Consider the following 16673-nt stretch of genomic DNA (forward strand, 5'->3'; position numbering starts at 1 on the left):
TCAATTTACCCCAAATTCTATATCAGTTTTTGAAAATTTAAGGTAGTTCCTAGAAATGTCAGCATTGTTCACCTAAATATTAGGTACTTCATGTGTAATTACTGTGGGGTTAAATAAATCGGGCATGGCAGGGGTGAGGCAAAGAAGAAGTGGTAAAACATTTTTTTAATTGATTGTTTAAAATTCTCTCTTTGCTTCCAGGGGAGGATGCTGTTCTCCCATGACTACGTATTTTGGTGTGGTGATTTCAACTACCGAATCGATCTTCCTAATGAAGAAGTGAAAGAGCTAATAAGACAGCAAAATTGGGATTCTCTTATAGCAGGAGATCAGCTTATCAACCAGAAAAATGCTGGACAGGTAGATACATACTTAAGATACTTGCATTGGGAAGAAGGGGACCTTTGATTATGAAAACATACTTTTCTTAAAGTGTTGCTTTTTTTTTTTTTTTAACCTCTTGGAGTCTCTTTATACTTAGTAGATATATATCTATAGTTTAACAGGTAGAAAATTGCCTTCTCTTTTTTTTTTTTTTTTTTTGGCGGTACACGGGCCTCTCCCGTTGCGGAGCACAGGCTCCGGACGCGCAGGCTCAGCGGCCATGGCTCACGGGCCCAGCTGCTCCGCGGCATGTGGGATCTTCCCAGACCGGGGCACAAACCCGTGTCCCCTGCGTCGGCAGGCAGACTCTCAACCACTGTGCCACCAGGGAAGCCCTGCCTTCTCTTTTAAAAAAAGAAAAGGAAAGGAAAACTCATAATAATTTCCAGGAGGAAAAATATATTGTGTCTCCATAAGATTCACTTTCAAGTAGAAGAATATACATTTTCTCTTTCAGTAATAGCGAATTTAGAATCTTACTTGTCAGGGCTAGAGCTTTTTGGCTTTAAGATCCTATGGTAATTTGCTTTATTTTGATGTTGTTGTTTCTCATATCATCTGCCTTTTTGAGACTTAGTTCTAAAAACTTGTGACCACAAAAGTTGGAAGAATTTATTTAAAAAAAAAGTTTTTTAAGAAGAGGTGATTGAAGCCACTTGATACGGTATCTTTCTGGTCATCAGACTTAAATTCTGATGGATACCATGTAACCTTCTTAGGCCCCAATTCCTCATTTGAGAATAAGACATCAAACTATTTGATTTCCAAAATCCCATACAGTTTTAAATGTGTCATGTAGCTCAAAAGTCTGGTGGAATTCCATTGTTCACGTTTTTGTACTTTGCTTAATCAAATGTCAGACAAGTGGCGTGATAAAGCCCACGTCTTGGGTTATTTTTTCTTAAGCTCTGTTCCATTCAGTTAGAAGTGTTCATCAGAGGCACATAAATTTCATGAGTCTCCAGTGCATAATAGACATTTAATGCATGGCTGCCTGAATGAAAACAGAACGTTTTTGTCTTTTCGAATAACTTACTTTATGTATGTTTATTTTAGATTTTTAGAGGATTTTTAGAAGGAAAAGTAACCTTTGCTCCAACATATAAATATGATTTGTTTTCTGATGACTACGACACCAGTGAAAAGTGCCGCACCCCTGCATGGACAGACCGTGTCCTCTGGAGAAGAAGGAAATGGCCTTTTGATAGATCAGGTTGGGAAAGTTGGGAAATGGACTTCTTCATTTAAGTGAACTAGTGCAAATTTTACAAGGAAGAAGGGAATGATACAAATATCAAATAAGGCGAGGAGGACTACTTTTTTTTTTCAACACAGGTTATCTAGAATAAAATAAATTCAATTTAAATATAAAACTTAAAAAAAATTCTCAGACCTGCTTGTAATACTTTAATTTTTCAATTTGTTTTCTTTCAGTGATGTAGTGTCATACAAAGAGAAGCAGGGAAACATTTTTACGGAATTGTCAACTGAATGCTAATTAAGATTTCTAATTTGAATAACTCAAGTGGTTTGCAGATATTTTGAACTGCTACCTGTCTGTTCAGTTATTTTTGAAACACTCTCTGGTCACAGGCCTTTAAGTAGCCTCAGAGTAAAGGCTCATCTTAATTTTAACTAAGTAAAGCATAACATGATAGCTTCACCAAGAAACCTTTTTAACTTAACGGTGTCTAGACTTCTTGCCTGTTAGCAAGTGTGTCTGGCTTCCCAGCCTCAGACAACTGAAGCCAGTGAAATGAACGAGCTCCACATGATTGGTCATGCTCAGGTGGCTTCTCCTATGTTTTGTTTTATTCTGACTGCAGCTGAAGATTTAGATCTCCTAAATGCTAGTTTTCAAGATGGAAGCAAAATCCTCTACACGTGGACTCCTGGCACTTTGCTGCACTACGGAAGGGCCGAGCTGAAGACTTCCGACCATAGGTTTAAACAGTCTCTGTATTCCTAATTGTGCTTGAAATTTATTTGAAATACGTCCTTCCTTAAATGTTCCTAACACATCTTCCTTCCTTTATGCCTAAGGCCTGTCGTTGCCCTGATTGACATCGATATATTTGAAGTGGAAGCTGAAGAGAGGCAAAACATTTATAAAGAAGTAATTGCCGTTCAGGGTCCCCCAGATGGTACGGTGTTGGTCTCCATCAAAAGTTCTCTACCAGAAAACAATTTTTTCGATGATGCTTTGATTGATGAACTTCTGCAACAGTTTACAAATTTTGGTGAAGTTATACTCATAAGGTAAGTAAAATATGTATTGTCCAAAAGCAGCTCATGATCTGTAAATAATATTTTCTGTGTTAGAAATCACTTTATTTAGTATTTGAATAGCATATGAGTATTTGTATTTCCGAACTGAAGGCGAATCATACTATAGAAATATTATTCAAAGAGCTCATAGGTTTTGAAACTGGACTTGCTACTTAGAAAGTTTAAAGTTGAGTAGTAAAACTTGATATGAACAACTGATGACAAGAATAGGTGCACATTTAGATGTGTTCTCTCAAGATTCCTATACGCTATAACATGTAAGCCCCACAGAAGAATGAACATGTGATTGCTATTTCATTTTTTTAAGGAGTGACAGGAGTAAAGCGGAGTGACTTTTCTGCCCTCGGTTTAAGAAATTTGATGTTTTCTGTAATTTTAAGTCGTTTAATTTCCATCTGATGGAGGAGCAGCCCTGCCAGGTGAATAGTCAGGAGTCATTCTTTCCCGTCTTGGTTTCCATCACTGACTTAACCATCTGCCTTTTGCAGAACCAGATGCCTCTTGTGTGGTTTAAAAAAACGGCCTATTCCAAATGCCCAGCAATCTTGAGAGACTGAATAACATGTATTGAATTCCGTAGGGAAGAGGTACTATCCAGTTCCTTTCTGTGCTGTTCCTCTGTTTATTTAGGGATGTTTTATAGCTATTTAGTGGGCAAATCTCTATATTAGGTGCTGTGGCAGAGCAGAGGACAAATGGAAGAGCCAATTCCTGTTTGCAATCTAGGGAATATCAGCATGTGTGTAATGGCTTTCCTAGACGCTACACAGAATACTCTACAGAATGAAGATGGGATAGTTTCTTCTGGAGTGAGAAGCATGCCTGGGAAACCTTACTCTCCTTTCTGAGAGTAAATGGGCAAATAGAGAGGAAATTGTATTTAGACTTAACCTGAAATCATTTGACAAAGGTCTACCCCAAAGGTTTAAAATGAAACAAAAAATGGCTAGAGATCTTAAGACTCTAGCAAGTACGTGGTGAAATCTCCAGATGACAGTAAGCTTTGCCAAGTACAGAAATGCCAAACCACCGGGAGCATCACATGGACTGTGTGAGTGGGCAGCACAGTAGCAGATAAATGCCCTTTTGAGCAAGTTAAAATATTGCACTGGGCCAGAGGGAACCCAGAGGTGTGCATGACGGATGAAAGACTGATGCAGGAAGAGGACCTGTCTGCCTTTATCCTAGGCTCTAAAGAACTTGGTGTTAAATTGGAGCTGAAAACTTTCCCCAAAATGCTTGTTATCATTGGAAAAAGAATTGGTAACGAAACAAGGCATTATCCTAGCATTATAAAACCATACTGTGCCTCCTCACCTGGAATATTCTGGTTGTTACACCTTAGACAACCAAGTTAGAATAGAAAAAGCAGACGATGAAAGTAAACAAGGACAGGACTACTGTCACTGGTAGGCTAAACTGATCATCACTTTTTGCTCTGGAATAAGGCAACCATTAGGGAATGAGTGAAGTCTTTACATGTAAGTAAGAGATCCCCTGGAAATGTAGATGGGGCAAATTTAGATACTTATACTAATTGGGGGAAAAGTCTAGAAGCTTTTATCCTCGTGAGTGAAAAAAAGGAAGAAAATACAGCTTCTAAAAGGTCCTACATAAATCCATGGATATCAGAACCAGAATCTCTTGTTAAAGTTCAAAATGTATAGGGGGCACATTGCCACGTAAGGATAGGACCAAGAAATTAGCCCTGCCACGTGGCCACAAACGCTTTGGTACCAGTATCAGAGAACAAATAGGGTTTGGTGTGGGGGAGACTGGTGCAGCGTAAATGCAGCCTTTTGATAGTGATTGTAACCTTTGGAGGATGGATCTGGTCCATTGCCAACGATTTGAGAAAGATCCCCTTCGTGGTCTTTAGGTAGGAATGATGTCCCTGTGTCTTTCAAATGGCAGCATCCTGCAATTTAGGAACTTTGTGCCAAAGAAATTGTCTCTTACCTATGTTTTGTGTGGGGGGGGTATGTACGCATGTACATGTTTTACTGTCTCTCATCTGAAAAATCTGCAAGGATTTCTGAACTTGATTTATACAGTTGGGAGTAGTTCAACTGGTAAAATTGTTTCTGTAAATAAGACTGATAATGTTGTAATTTGTTTTCTTTTTTCATGATAACATTATTATGTATCAGTGACCATCTCCTTCAGAGCTTGTTCCAGTGTCCTTTTTATTTTTCCTTTTGGGGATTTCTTATTTCAAAACTATAAACTTAGAATGATAGCACAGGCCTTTGAAGTCATTTAAATGCCTGTCATTGAATAAAAACAAAGACCATAATCTAAGGCTCCTTGGGGCCAGTCTGATTGACTGATTGATATCAATTGTTGTTTTTTTTTTTTTTTTTTGTGACAACTCCCTGTCTTCTTTCTTGGTCAAAGGAAATTTGCTTCAGGAAAATCACTGAGACAGTGAAAATACATAATACTGGACTACAGGGTCAGGAGAATTGGGTCCTAGCCCTGTATTTTATTCTCATAGGGTCACTTTGAACAAGCCACTTCACCTCTGGCCCATTTTCTCCTTGTCCATGAAATGAAGGATTGGATTAGCAGGGATCACAATTGGAGGTCCACCGGTCCATTTCTTCTGGCAGGCTGTTTTATTAACAAAGTATTTGAAAGAAATTTGAATTTGAATGCTTTTAGGGAAAGAGTGCCCTCTCCAGGTCACCGCTGGCCCTGTTGCTCTCGCTCTTACTTTCTGGCCTCTATAAGCCCTTGTTAATCGATAATCATTGGACTAGTCATTGGGCTAGTTATACCTTAGGTATTAATTATGGGTTTTTTTATGTTTCTTTTTCCCTTCCTTAAAGATTTGTAGAAGATAAAATGTGGGTTACATTTTTGGAGGGAAGCTCTGCCTTGAGTGTTCTGAGCCTGAATGGTAAAGAGGTAAGGTAACATTTGTTGAGTCTAAACCATTCTGTAATTAAGTGTCTGAAGATTGTATTTTTAGAGACATGCAGCAAATTATCTAAATGTATTTCCAGTTCAGGAGGATAAAAGACCTAGTGTTGCACTTTAATATTTATTATTTAGACTAGATTTCAGACTAATTTAGGATTATTTTGGTCCTGCCCTAGAGATGTTAATCATTGATATAGACTAAGAAGAAAACATGTTTACTACCAAATTTTATTTTATTATATTTTCTTATATAAAACTTTAAAATGTTTAATTGGAATAGATATTCTGGCTCATCTATATGGTAGAAAAGATTTCTAGCAAATGGAAGAAAATGCTTCACTTACAAGAAAACAAAGGAGGAATGTGCTCATTATTCCAAGGAACTTGTTTTATTGGCTTAGATTGTGGTACCCAGGTCCCTTTTTCAAGCGTAGGTAAACTAATTCCCGTAGATAACAAATCCATCCCATTGAGGCATTTTAGAAAGTTGTAATTAGTGGAGATATTCCTAACCTACGATTTGAAATGGCATTGATTGTGCGAAACTTACATCAATGTCCTGGAATAGTTGTACTCCTGTAAAGTGCTATGTCTATTAGTTTTTTCTGAATGCTTTTAGACAAATCCTACATATCTAAGTATATGGGCACTAGATAGGATGGACTAAAATCCAGGCCTAATTTCTCCAACAGCAGGCAACTCGGTAAAGATTTACCTGAGCTTCCTCTTCTGTTACATAACTTCCACTTCCTTGGAGAAAAAGATTTCCATGTGTATATTGCTTTTGAAATAGATTTTGTAGGGTTTTGCTTGTTTTTCCCAAATGCATTAGTAGTACGCTCATGCAAAAGTAAATTAAGAAACACAGAAAAGTATGAAGAAATAATAAAGACCACTTGTGGTCCTACCATTATAAAATAATTTTTCTAAACCTTCATATAGGCATATATATATATTAAAACAAATGGGATTACATATATATGTACATATATATTAACAAAAATGAGATATACATATCATGGACATCTTTCTATATGAACAAATATGTCATTTTTAATGACTGCATTTTAATTAAAAATTAATTAAAAATTAATTTTATTATGTGGATAAATATATAAATTTATTTAACCAAATTCATTAATAGACATCTAGGTTGTTTCCAACTTTTTTTTTTTAATTTATTTTATTTTTTAATTTTTGGCTGTGTCAGGTCTTTGTTTCTCTGCGAGGGCTTTCTCTAGTTGCGGCGAGCGGGGCCCACTCTTCATCGCGGTGCGAGGGCCTCTCACTATCGCGGCCTCTCCTGTTGCGGAGCACAGGCTCCAGACGCGCAGGCCCAGTAGTTGTGGCTCACGGGCCTAGTTGCTCCGCGGCATGTGGGATCCTCCCAGACCAGGGCTCGAACCCATGTCCCCTGCATTGGCAGGCAGATTCTCAACCACTGCACCACCAGAGAAGCCCCCTGGCAGGAGATCTTTAGACCCAACCAAGTTGTCAATTACTTGCCGCGCAGTCTTAATTTGGATGTTTGGTGGTCGTCTGGGTGGATCTTTTCAAGTCCAGAGAGATAGAGCAATAGGAAAATGAGAAAGACTGAGGGGGAAAAGCCTTGGCCTCAGTGCGCTTCTTCGCGGCCAGAGAACTGGTCTCTGCCAGATCCTGCAGGCGACGTCAGCTGCCCCTTAACGGGCTACTTGAATCTACATGGCTCAGGGTAAGTCCCAGCCACCCTTCAGAGGGGAGCCGTAGCCCAGTAGGCGGATCGAGATTATGGCCTTGGAGGCCCCGCACTGGGTGCCAGGAAAGATGTTGCAGGAAAGAGAGTAGGGTGCGAGAGGATGGTCACATCCCAAGTCATGTCTGAGTCCCTGGGATGGCCGCCCAGTGTGGGTTCTTGGCTTTGTGCAGGCAAGATTTCAAGAGCAAGACATAGTAAAGTGAAAGAAGGTTTATTCAGGGAGATACACGCTCCACAGACAGAGTGTGGGCCATCTTGGAAGGCAAGAGGCTGTTTCCAACTTTTAATTACTAAAACCAGCATTCCAGGGAACCCCTGTGTACGCTCTAACTTTGCATGCTTAACTATTATTCCTTAAGATAAATTCTTAAATGTAAATTTGCTACGACAAAGATATTAACATATTAAATGTTGATACTTGTTGGCTAACTGCTCTTCAGGAGGAATGTATCTAGTTGTATTATGCCTCGGATTACCTAACATCCAACATTCTAATCAGTACTGGATGTTTTTTAACTTTGACCGTCTGAAAAACTAGAAGTAGTATGTCACTTCTGTGTTAAGATTTTGATTGCTAGCTCTTTTAATTCATTGGTCATTTTGTACTTCTCTGACGAGCTGTTTGTGACCTTAGCTCATTTTTCCCCTGGGGTATTATTCATCTTTTGAAGCTCCCTTGATGTTAATCCCTTTTCATAACATGCTGCAGATATTCCTCCCAGTTTGCCTTATGACTTTGTTGTGTCTTCACCATATGGAAATAACTGATCTTTAAATTTAGTTCTAACTTTGATATCTTAAAAAGCCCTTCCTTCCCCCATGGTGCTGTAAATATTTAAGAGCGGCTCTCAGTTTGGCATTCTCTGTCAGCTCTTATTCCCTTTCTGAATATTTCTTTTGTCTTTCCCCTGATAATTTTCCTTGTTTGGTTTTTTCCTCCCTTCTTTTCAGCTCTGTTCCTCACCCTTAAGTCTAGTCATGTATGTTATGCTCTTAGAAAGGACCCACCCTTAGCTCCCTTAAAAGATTTTCAAAATTCTGAAAAAATAATGTTTTGGGAAAGTGCATAATAATGTTTGATTTATCCTTTTGAAAGTTAGACATTTCCAAACCTCTAGTCTAGCTTTGTTAGTACCACTGTTTCAGCCCGAAATCTTCTAGACGCAAGACTAATAGGAACACTTCCAATCCAGGGGAGAGTCTGGAAAAAGTGTATAGCGTAAGCAGGACAAACCTGAAGGATGCCCTTCTTGAGCATTTTCTTTTCTGTCGTCTAAATTTCTTTCTTTTCATTTGGCTCTGATCTCTGCCAAGTGGATATTCTTGATGAAGTGCCTCTTAAATGGCCATTATTTTAGTTATTATTAGTCAGCCCGTTATTAGTGACTGAGGCTTAAGAATACTTGTTAGTATTCTTTGGTGAATATATAAAGAATGCTGTTGACTTTAAAAAGTAACAAATGGCATATGAAGCCTGTTGCCAAGTTCTGAAATTTAATTGATTTGGTCTAATAAGTGAGTAAAGAATTATTAGTTCTTAGGACTCTGACTTCAAAGCTCAGGATGGACACTAAATTCCTATTAAACACGGCTGTGCTGTTCAGGCCAGCAGCTTTCAACCTCTCCAGCCTATGCCTTCAAAGAATTCTAATGTCAATAGCACGTAAGGAAAGTATTTTTTTTAATACATCCACAGGACAGTGTAACTTGATTATAATATGTTGGTTGTTTTAGATTATACTTTTGTCTAAAAGCTTCTCACATTTATAGGAAAGGCAGGGTGCCAGTTTCACAGATGCCAGTCTTTCTGTTTTCAGAATGATTAACTTTTGTTGAAGATTTAAAATGGTCTTAAATTCTCTCAGTATTCTTCTGACGTTTGAAATGCTGAAACTACTTTGACACTATAGCACCTTTCAAGACCATTACACCAAGTTAGGAAGGCCCAAATGAACAGGGAAATTATTTTAAGGATTTTCTACTGTCCTTCCTTTAGTTGTCTCATGTAGGAACAATTATTTAATCTGTGAATCAAAATCATAGGAAGTATAAAATTATGTAGTAGAGTTGTCAGTGAATTTATATCTGGCCAGGGAAAGATACTTACTGCAGCAAAGGAAACTTAAATCTGTGTGCATCCTAAGAAAGAAGACCTGAGACTTAGCAACACAGGCTTTTAAAGGGAGGATTGGGGACATTTGAAACTAGTTAAGGGAATTCCCAGGTTAGGACTACGCGCTTCCACTGCAGGGGGGGGTCCAGGTTCGATCCCTGGTCGGGGAACTAAGATTCTGCCAGCCGCGTGGAGCGGCCAAAAAAAACCCAAAAACCCCAAAACCAAAACCCAACCAAAACAAAACAAAAAATTAGTTAAAAATACAGTATATGTGAAATGGTTATGTTGAATTGAGTCTAGCTGAATGAAGCCTATACTGTTGTCGTAGTAAGACTGAGGCAGGCACTTTATTCCAAGATAGTGAATTTTCATGCAATGAATTTTTATTTTATATCTCTTTTACTCAACTAGTTATTGGGTCGGACTATAACTATTACTTTAAAGAGTCCAGACTGGATCAAAACTTTGGAAGAAGAAATGAGTTTAGAGAAAATCAGCGTCCCCTTGCCGTCCTCAACAAGCTCCACCCTGCTGGGTGAAGACGCGGAGGTTGCGGCCGACTTCGATATGGAAGGTCTGCTTGTTGAACACATTTACTGCTGTCCTTCAAGATGTTTCCTTCCCATCAGTAACGTCTCAGTCTCCAAGTTTATCCTTCTCTTCCTTCTTGTAACACTGAGAGCAATATTAACGAGATTTTGTTTTGCATCGTATTGTGTGTCTTTTGCTTGTACCCAGACTTAGATGTATTTGCCGTTCTGCCATGCAATCCAAATGTTAGTTTATGTCCTTGTGTCGTAAGAGCACAAAGTGGTATTTTTGGTGTGTGGTTTTGTCCCCTTAATTGTAGTTAAGGTAGAAAAGTAGAAGCTCAATGTGCCGAAATGGGTTCAAAATAATTACTACAAAAGAATAATTACTACAAAAGAAGATATATTGCTTTCTTTTTTAAAAAATTTATTGAAGTATAGTTGACTTTACAGTGTTGTATTAATTTCTGCTGTACAGCAGTGATTCAGTTATACACACACACACACACACACACACACACACACACACACACACACACATATACATACATGCATTCTTTTTCATATTCTTTTCCATTATGGTTTATCACGATATTGAATATAGTTCCCTGTGCTTTACAGTAGGACCTTGTTGTTTATCCATTCTACATATAATAGTTTGCATCTGCTAGTCCCAAATTCCCAGTCCATCCCTCCCCCACCCCCCTCCCCCTTGGCAACCACAAGTCTGTTCAAAAGAGGATATATTTCAAAGTAATTTTAAAAGATTCTCAAAGTGGCTAGGAACACATGCATTTGAAACTGAACCCAGCCATATAAATGTAATCATTTCAAGTTTGGAGTTCGGGACAGATTATCTCGATATAGTAATTTCCTTAAATGTGATTAAGAAATGCATTTGCTTTTTAATGCTATATATGCGCTATATTATTTTAGCATATTTTCCATTAAGATGCATACCTTAGTTTATAAAATGACAATGCATCATATTGTGATACCCTGTATGTCTAGATAATGCACTTAAGAGTTGAACACCTCAGAAGATCATCTCACTTTCACATTTCACTGTTCATTTGTTTACTTGGTCCACACATTTATGTAGTACCTTTCACATGCCAGGTCCATGCTAGGTGTTGTAAATTCAACAGATGTCATCCTTGCTCTCCCCAAGCTCACAGCTCAGTTGGTGTTACAAACAAGTAAGCAGGCAATTGTAATCATGTGACATCAATGCACTGGTGAATGATGCTGCAGTAGTTCATGGGGCAGCTGCCTGACCTAGAGTTGGGAAGTCGGGAGAGTTCTACCAGAGAAACTGAAATTGAGAGTCTGAAGACTGAGTGAGAATTAGATTAAAGAGGATAGAAAGGCATGAACCAGGAAGAAGGAATGTGCAGAGACCTCAGGGGACAAAAAGGATCTAAGTAGACGATGCAAGTATGCTTGTGCAGGAGGAGTGAGTGTGGATGGGAGGTGGATTTGGTTTTGAATATGTTGAGTCTGAGGTGTCTGTAGGGTCCATCAGGCCCAGATGTAGGCTGTGGGGTGTGGGCCTGGCACTCAGCAGAGAGCTCTGGGCCCACCAGGCAGCTCTGATGACAGTTTAAGGCCATGCGTTTTTATTAGCTTGGCCAGGAGGATGAGATAGAGATGGGAGAGGACTGGTCCTGGGATCAAACAGAAATGCAGACTTCAAGGACAGGCAGAAGAAGGCTGCCCATAAAAGGAAAATGAGAAGAAAGAACCAGAAATGTCAAAGAGCCAGGAGAATATAGCAGCTTAAAAATCAAGGAAAGAAAAGATAACAAGGGAGAGTGGTCTGTGGCAAGAAGGAGAAGTGAGCACCGCAGCCTGCCCTTTGGGTTTAGTCCCGGGGAGGAGGCTGTTGGTGACATTCAGGAGAGTGATTTCAGTGGAGTGAAGAAGGCAGATGGTGGTAAATCGGGGTGTGGATGCAAGGCGAAGATGTGCAGAGAGTGTCTGCAGGCAACTCTTCACAGAAGTTTGGCTAAGGCGGGGGAAAGGGAGAGGAAGGCAGCTGCTCCAGGGAGTGTTATTTTGAAATGGGGATGCTTGAGAACGCTTAGTGCTGATGGAAAGGGCTGACGCCATTGGGGAGGGGCAGGGCAGAATGAGTGGCAGAACACGGTCCCTGGGAAGACGGGGGTGGGCAGAACCCCACTGTTTCCATCCACAAATACCTGAGTGCCAACCGCGTGGTTAGGCTCCAGTTGGGGCCAGGTTGTTGAAGAGAGGGGGTCCCATCTCAAGACTACCCTTTTCTCTGTGAAGTTTAAGGAGTGGGGCAACTCATGGTTTCAGGAGAATTGAGACGGTTCAAGATAAAGCTCCTGAGAAGGGGTCAGAGGGAGAGCCAGCCAGGAAATTGTGGAATTACCAGGCAGCCCTGGGAGCCCAGATGAGCCTGAAAACCACAGAGTCAACATGGCTTCAGTCATCGGGGCCACGTGGTTGTCTCTGGCCGCAGCACCCAGCAGCCCAGGTGCGCAGTTATGGAGAGGTTAGACAGTGGAGTTGATGCAGGCGCGGTGGAAGAATAGTGCAGGAGGGGAACGGCCGAGGTGAGGAACCAGAGGACGTGAAGACAGATGCAGAGACGCAAAATCAAAGGCCTGGATCCTGGTGAAGTCAAAAGAGGGAAGAGTAACTGAGGGCGAGAGTGGAAGTCTGGGAAGTGGTGGTCAGAGGGCAGTGTTCTGAGTTCACTGTTTCAGAGGCACTGCAGTTCCAGGGGCATATGTGCCAGGAGCGGAGGAGAGCATCAGCAGGGAAAAGGCATCGGGTTGTTGATGGGCTGACCACATGGACTTCGATGTCGCCCAGGAAGATGGCAGGGCCCAGCTTGCCAGCTTGCTTTCCCCTTAGTCCTCAGTGAATGGGTTCAAGAGACCAGAAGGCTGGAGGTTGGAGATTATGGCGGCAAGCGGGGGTTGAGGGTGCTACATAAATTCGTGATGGCGCAGCCTCAAAGAAATAGGCCTTTTTGTTCAGGCTTGGAAGATTGAGTTCTGCAATTGGAATTGAGTTGCAAGGGGCACCCTGACCCCACTTTCCAACCCTAAGGAAAGAGGAGGTGAGGAGATCTCAGGGGAGAACCAACTCCCCCCTGTTGTGTATATGTCAGGTTGGGGGAGTCCAGGGGACAGAGTAGCGAGGAGACTTCTGGGGAAGGTGTGTGACCGCGTGAGAGCCTGTCTACTGCGAGGGCAGGACCTGAGTTGAGGGCACTGGGGAGCGGTCAGTTCCATGGGCGAGAAGGAAGGTTTGGAGGGAGAGCATTAAGCTTCCAAGTCAGCCAGCACTGAGACAGCTGCTCAGTGGAATATTGAAGGCTCTGGAGCCAGCCCAGCTCCAGCTGTTAGTCACCACCGGCCTCCTGTTGCTCTGAAACAGACTATCTTCAATTACATTTCCTATAAGAGCGTTTGCACTAATTCTACTTCTATATGTATAAAATTTTTATATATGCCCACATGCTTAACCTATATATGTTTGCAGTGTCATAATGTTAAATGTGTTTATTTTATGTATATAACCCCTTAAAGCCTAGATTGGTGAAAAAAATCTCTGAGAAAGTTAACATGGTGGTAACTTGGCTGACCTTGGCTGACCTTGCACTTTCTCAGGTGATGTTGATGACTACAGTGCTGAGGTAGAGGAAATCCTTCCTCAGCATCTCCAGCCATCTTCCAGTTCTGGCCTTGGCACTTCCCCAAGTTCTTCACCCCGGACCAGTCCCTGCCAGTCACCTACCATATCAGAGGGGCCTGTGCCTTCCCTTCCCATGAGACCAAGTCGAGCTCCATCAAGAACACCCGGGCACCCAGCTTCACAAAGTGTGTATTTTACTTAAAGTTTTGTATGACTTTCCCTGACTAATGCATTTGATTTTAGACGGTTAAACCTCTGATGCCTTTGCCTCTCCTTTGGAGACCCATTTTTGTTTTAACTTTCATATCCATAGGCTGAAGTGTAGCATGTTTTCTGTGTATACGAAAGAGGAAACTTCGCAGATGGTAAGCCCTAAATGGAAAGGATACTCATCACTGCCACTAGATGAGAATTTTTCTTAGTTCTTTTTCTATGTGGCCAGGCTTGTCCATGTCTTATCATTGATGATTTTCTATCGTTATAGTCAGGACCCATAACTATTCGGGCTTAACTGTCTATCTGTACATTACCTAAATTATAATATGAAGCAGAAAGAGACAAGATATATTTTTTGAATTCAACTTGATAGTCATGACTTCTCCAAAGTTGGAGGATTTATCTCTGGAGGTTGTTACGCTACATGGTTTAGTCACTGTTCCATGCTAACCAATGTCTTCAGAAAATACCTTCCATTTCATAAACTTCTCTAGCTCACCCATGCTACTCTTAGAGGACTGGCTTCATTCAATAAATTCAAGATAAGCCAGGGTATAGAGAGAAGAGACACCCTTTTCTTTTTCTTCTCTCTATTGGCCAGTACACTGCAAGTGACTTAACTCACACAGTACTTCATGCCATCTTTTTTTTTTAAAATAATATAACCACTGTCTCTTTTTTTTTTTTTTCCGGGTGCGTTGGATCTTCGTTGTTGTGCATGGGCTTTCTCTAGTTGCAGCGAGCAGGGGCTATTCTTCTTTGTGGTGCGCGGGCTTCTCATTGCGGTGGCTTCTTTTGTTTTGGAGCACAAGCTCTAGACATGCGGGCTTCAGTAGTTGTGGCATGCAGGCTCGGTAGTTGCGGCTCGTGGGCTCTGGAGCGCAGGCTTAGTAGTTGTGGTGCACGGGCTTAGTTGCTCCGCGGCACATGGGATCTTCCTAGACCAGGGCCCGAACCCGTGTCCGCTGCATTGGCATGCATATTCTTAACCACTGCACCACCAGGGAAGCCCCCTTTGTGCTGTCTTAATAGGGCCGCTCGATAAATCCCCTTCAGCACCTGGGGCCTGGGTAAGAAGTCCACAGAGAGCTAGCCTGATTGCTCTCATGGTACCAAAGGGTAATGTAGTAGCAGAACTGCTTATGTTATTGATATCAGAAATGTGTGACATTACACTGTAGTACAAATTTAGAAAATTAGCAAAATAATTTATCATACGCGTATAGAAAGTACGTTTGTGCTCACATCCACTTGGAACGTGATCCTCTTACCTCAGGTACTTTTTCGGTAGGTTCTCCTGTTGACACTCAACCCCTGGAGCCCAAGCGGCCCCCCCCTCCCCGCCCGGCTGCTCCTCCTGCGCGTCCAGCCCCCCCACAAAGACCGCCTCCGCCTGCAGGTAACAAACCATTTCATTTCCACTTTTGCTCGATTTAAAATCTCCCTCCACTCTGTTTAAAAATGTTCTGCATGTTTCGAACTTCTAGCTTCTAGATTTTACTATTTTTCTATCACTGGTGCTACTTCCTCAGTTTTTCTCTAAAAAACGTGGTGGGTGTGACAGAACAGGGAAAAATAGTGTTTCTCAACTAGATTCCTGTAACATGTTTTCAGAGCTGACCTTTTACAAGTGTGAAAGAAGTGTTTGTTTTGTTTTTGCTAATGGGGTTGTACTGATTTCTATAAAATGCATGATTAGAACTGAAGAACATACATATACTTATTTACTATAAAGTTTATATATTTGTTTAAATGTTCTTTTAAAATAAGTATAATGTTTCTATTTAGAAGCATTTGCATTACATAATAGCTTTTTTATAGCACCAAGACATGAATATGTGGTTTCTACATGATATTTGACATCATGAATACTATAGTAAATCTTTGACATTTCAGTTCTTTATTTAATGTCGTTTCCTTTCTGCTGCACGTTCTCTTATGAACCATAAGGGGCTAGGAGTCCTGCACCTGCTAGAAAAGAATTTGGAGGTAACCATTGATATTTGTTGTAATGTATGGATCTTGGTTCAGTAATTTTTTTGGAGTTTGATTCCTATAACTGAAAGACATTTTAGGTTTGTTTGATAAAAGTCAAAATGAATGACATTTATATGCCAAGTTAAAAATAGCTCCAAACTTCCATTATATTCCTGTTAAGTAAAAGATTAGAGCTTGGTTTTATTAGTGAATAGAATTAACAAGAGCTTCCATTTCCCAGATAGAGGTGAATTACTCATCAAGGCCTGATAGACTTTTTCTTAACAAATACAGTCAATTTGGTTACAAAGATTTAATTCCCTCAAATCATACTACTTTCAAAAGTGATTCAGGCACAATGAGTATAGAATGTTTCCCAAGTATTTGATTATATTAGATTGTATTAGAGCTCTAGTACATTCCCTTGCCAGTAGCCTGTGGATTAGCAAAGTGTCCTAGAAATGCAATTTAAAATAATTATCTGAAATATAGCTTTCATTTTGCATGGCTCTATCATAACTTGTCAGAGCATTCATGCCTCATTTTTAAAATGTAAGAACAATTTTCTTTTATGTATTTCAATAAGGAAACTCTTACTAGCACATGGGTCACTTTTTGTTAAAAGTGTAGTTTACTTGGTTTACATGAAAACTTTCACAGAGCGTAGTTGGAGGTATACATTTGACAAGCTTATTTAATCTAATTCTCAGGAAAGGCTGAGGCAAGATATTTCAGAAGAGCTTTTACAAATCCAGTTTTAATGTCATTAAGGCTCACTATACACATGCAGTTGGTCTTTCTACTCTAGCTGCCTAAGGACATTGCG

The 16673-nt window shown here is 40.5% G+C and overlaps 1 protein-coding gene across 1 annotated transcript in view; it reads left to right on the forward strand.

The window, feature by feature from the left end:
• SYNJ1 (synaptojanin 1) overlaps window positions 1–16673 on the forward strand; it is a 96951-nt gene that overhangs the window by 56443 nt on the left and 23835 nt on the right. Inside the window, exons 16-23 of the mRNA XM_082840511.1 lie at window positions 202–360; window positions 1441–1597; window positions 2211–2328; window positions 2428–2643; window positions 5505–5583; window positions 9864–10026; window positions 13630–13839; window positions 15162–15269. Coding sequence (XP_082696637.1) covers window positions 202–360; window positions 1441–1597; window positions 2211–2328; window positions 2428–2643; window positions 5505–5583; window positions 9864–10026; window positions 13630–13839; window positions 15162–15269 — 1210 coding nt within the window. The remainder of the gene's footprint in view (window positions 1–201; window positions 361–1440; window positions 1598–2210; window positions 2329–2427; window positions 2644–5504; window positions 5584–9863; window positions 10027–13629; window positions 13840–15161; window positions 15270–16673) is intronic.

The sequence above is a fragment of the Leucopleurus acutus genome (genome assembly GCF_964270905.1).
Source record: "Leucopleurus acutus genome assembly, chromosome: 5".
In the NCBI taxonomy this organism is placed as follows: domain Eukaryota; kingdom Metazoa; phylum Chordata; class Mammalia; order Artiodactyla; family Delphinidae; genus Leucopleurus; species Leucopleurus acutus.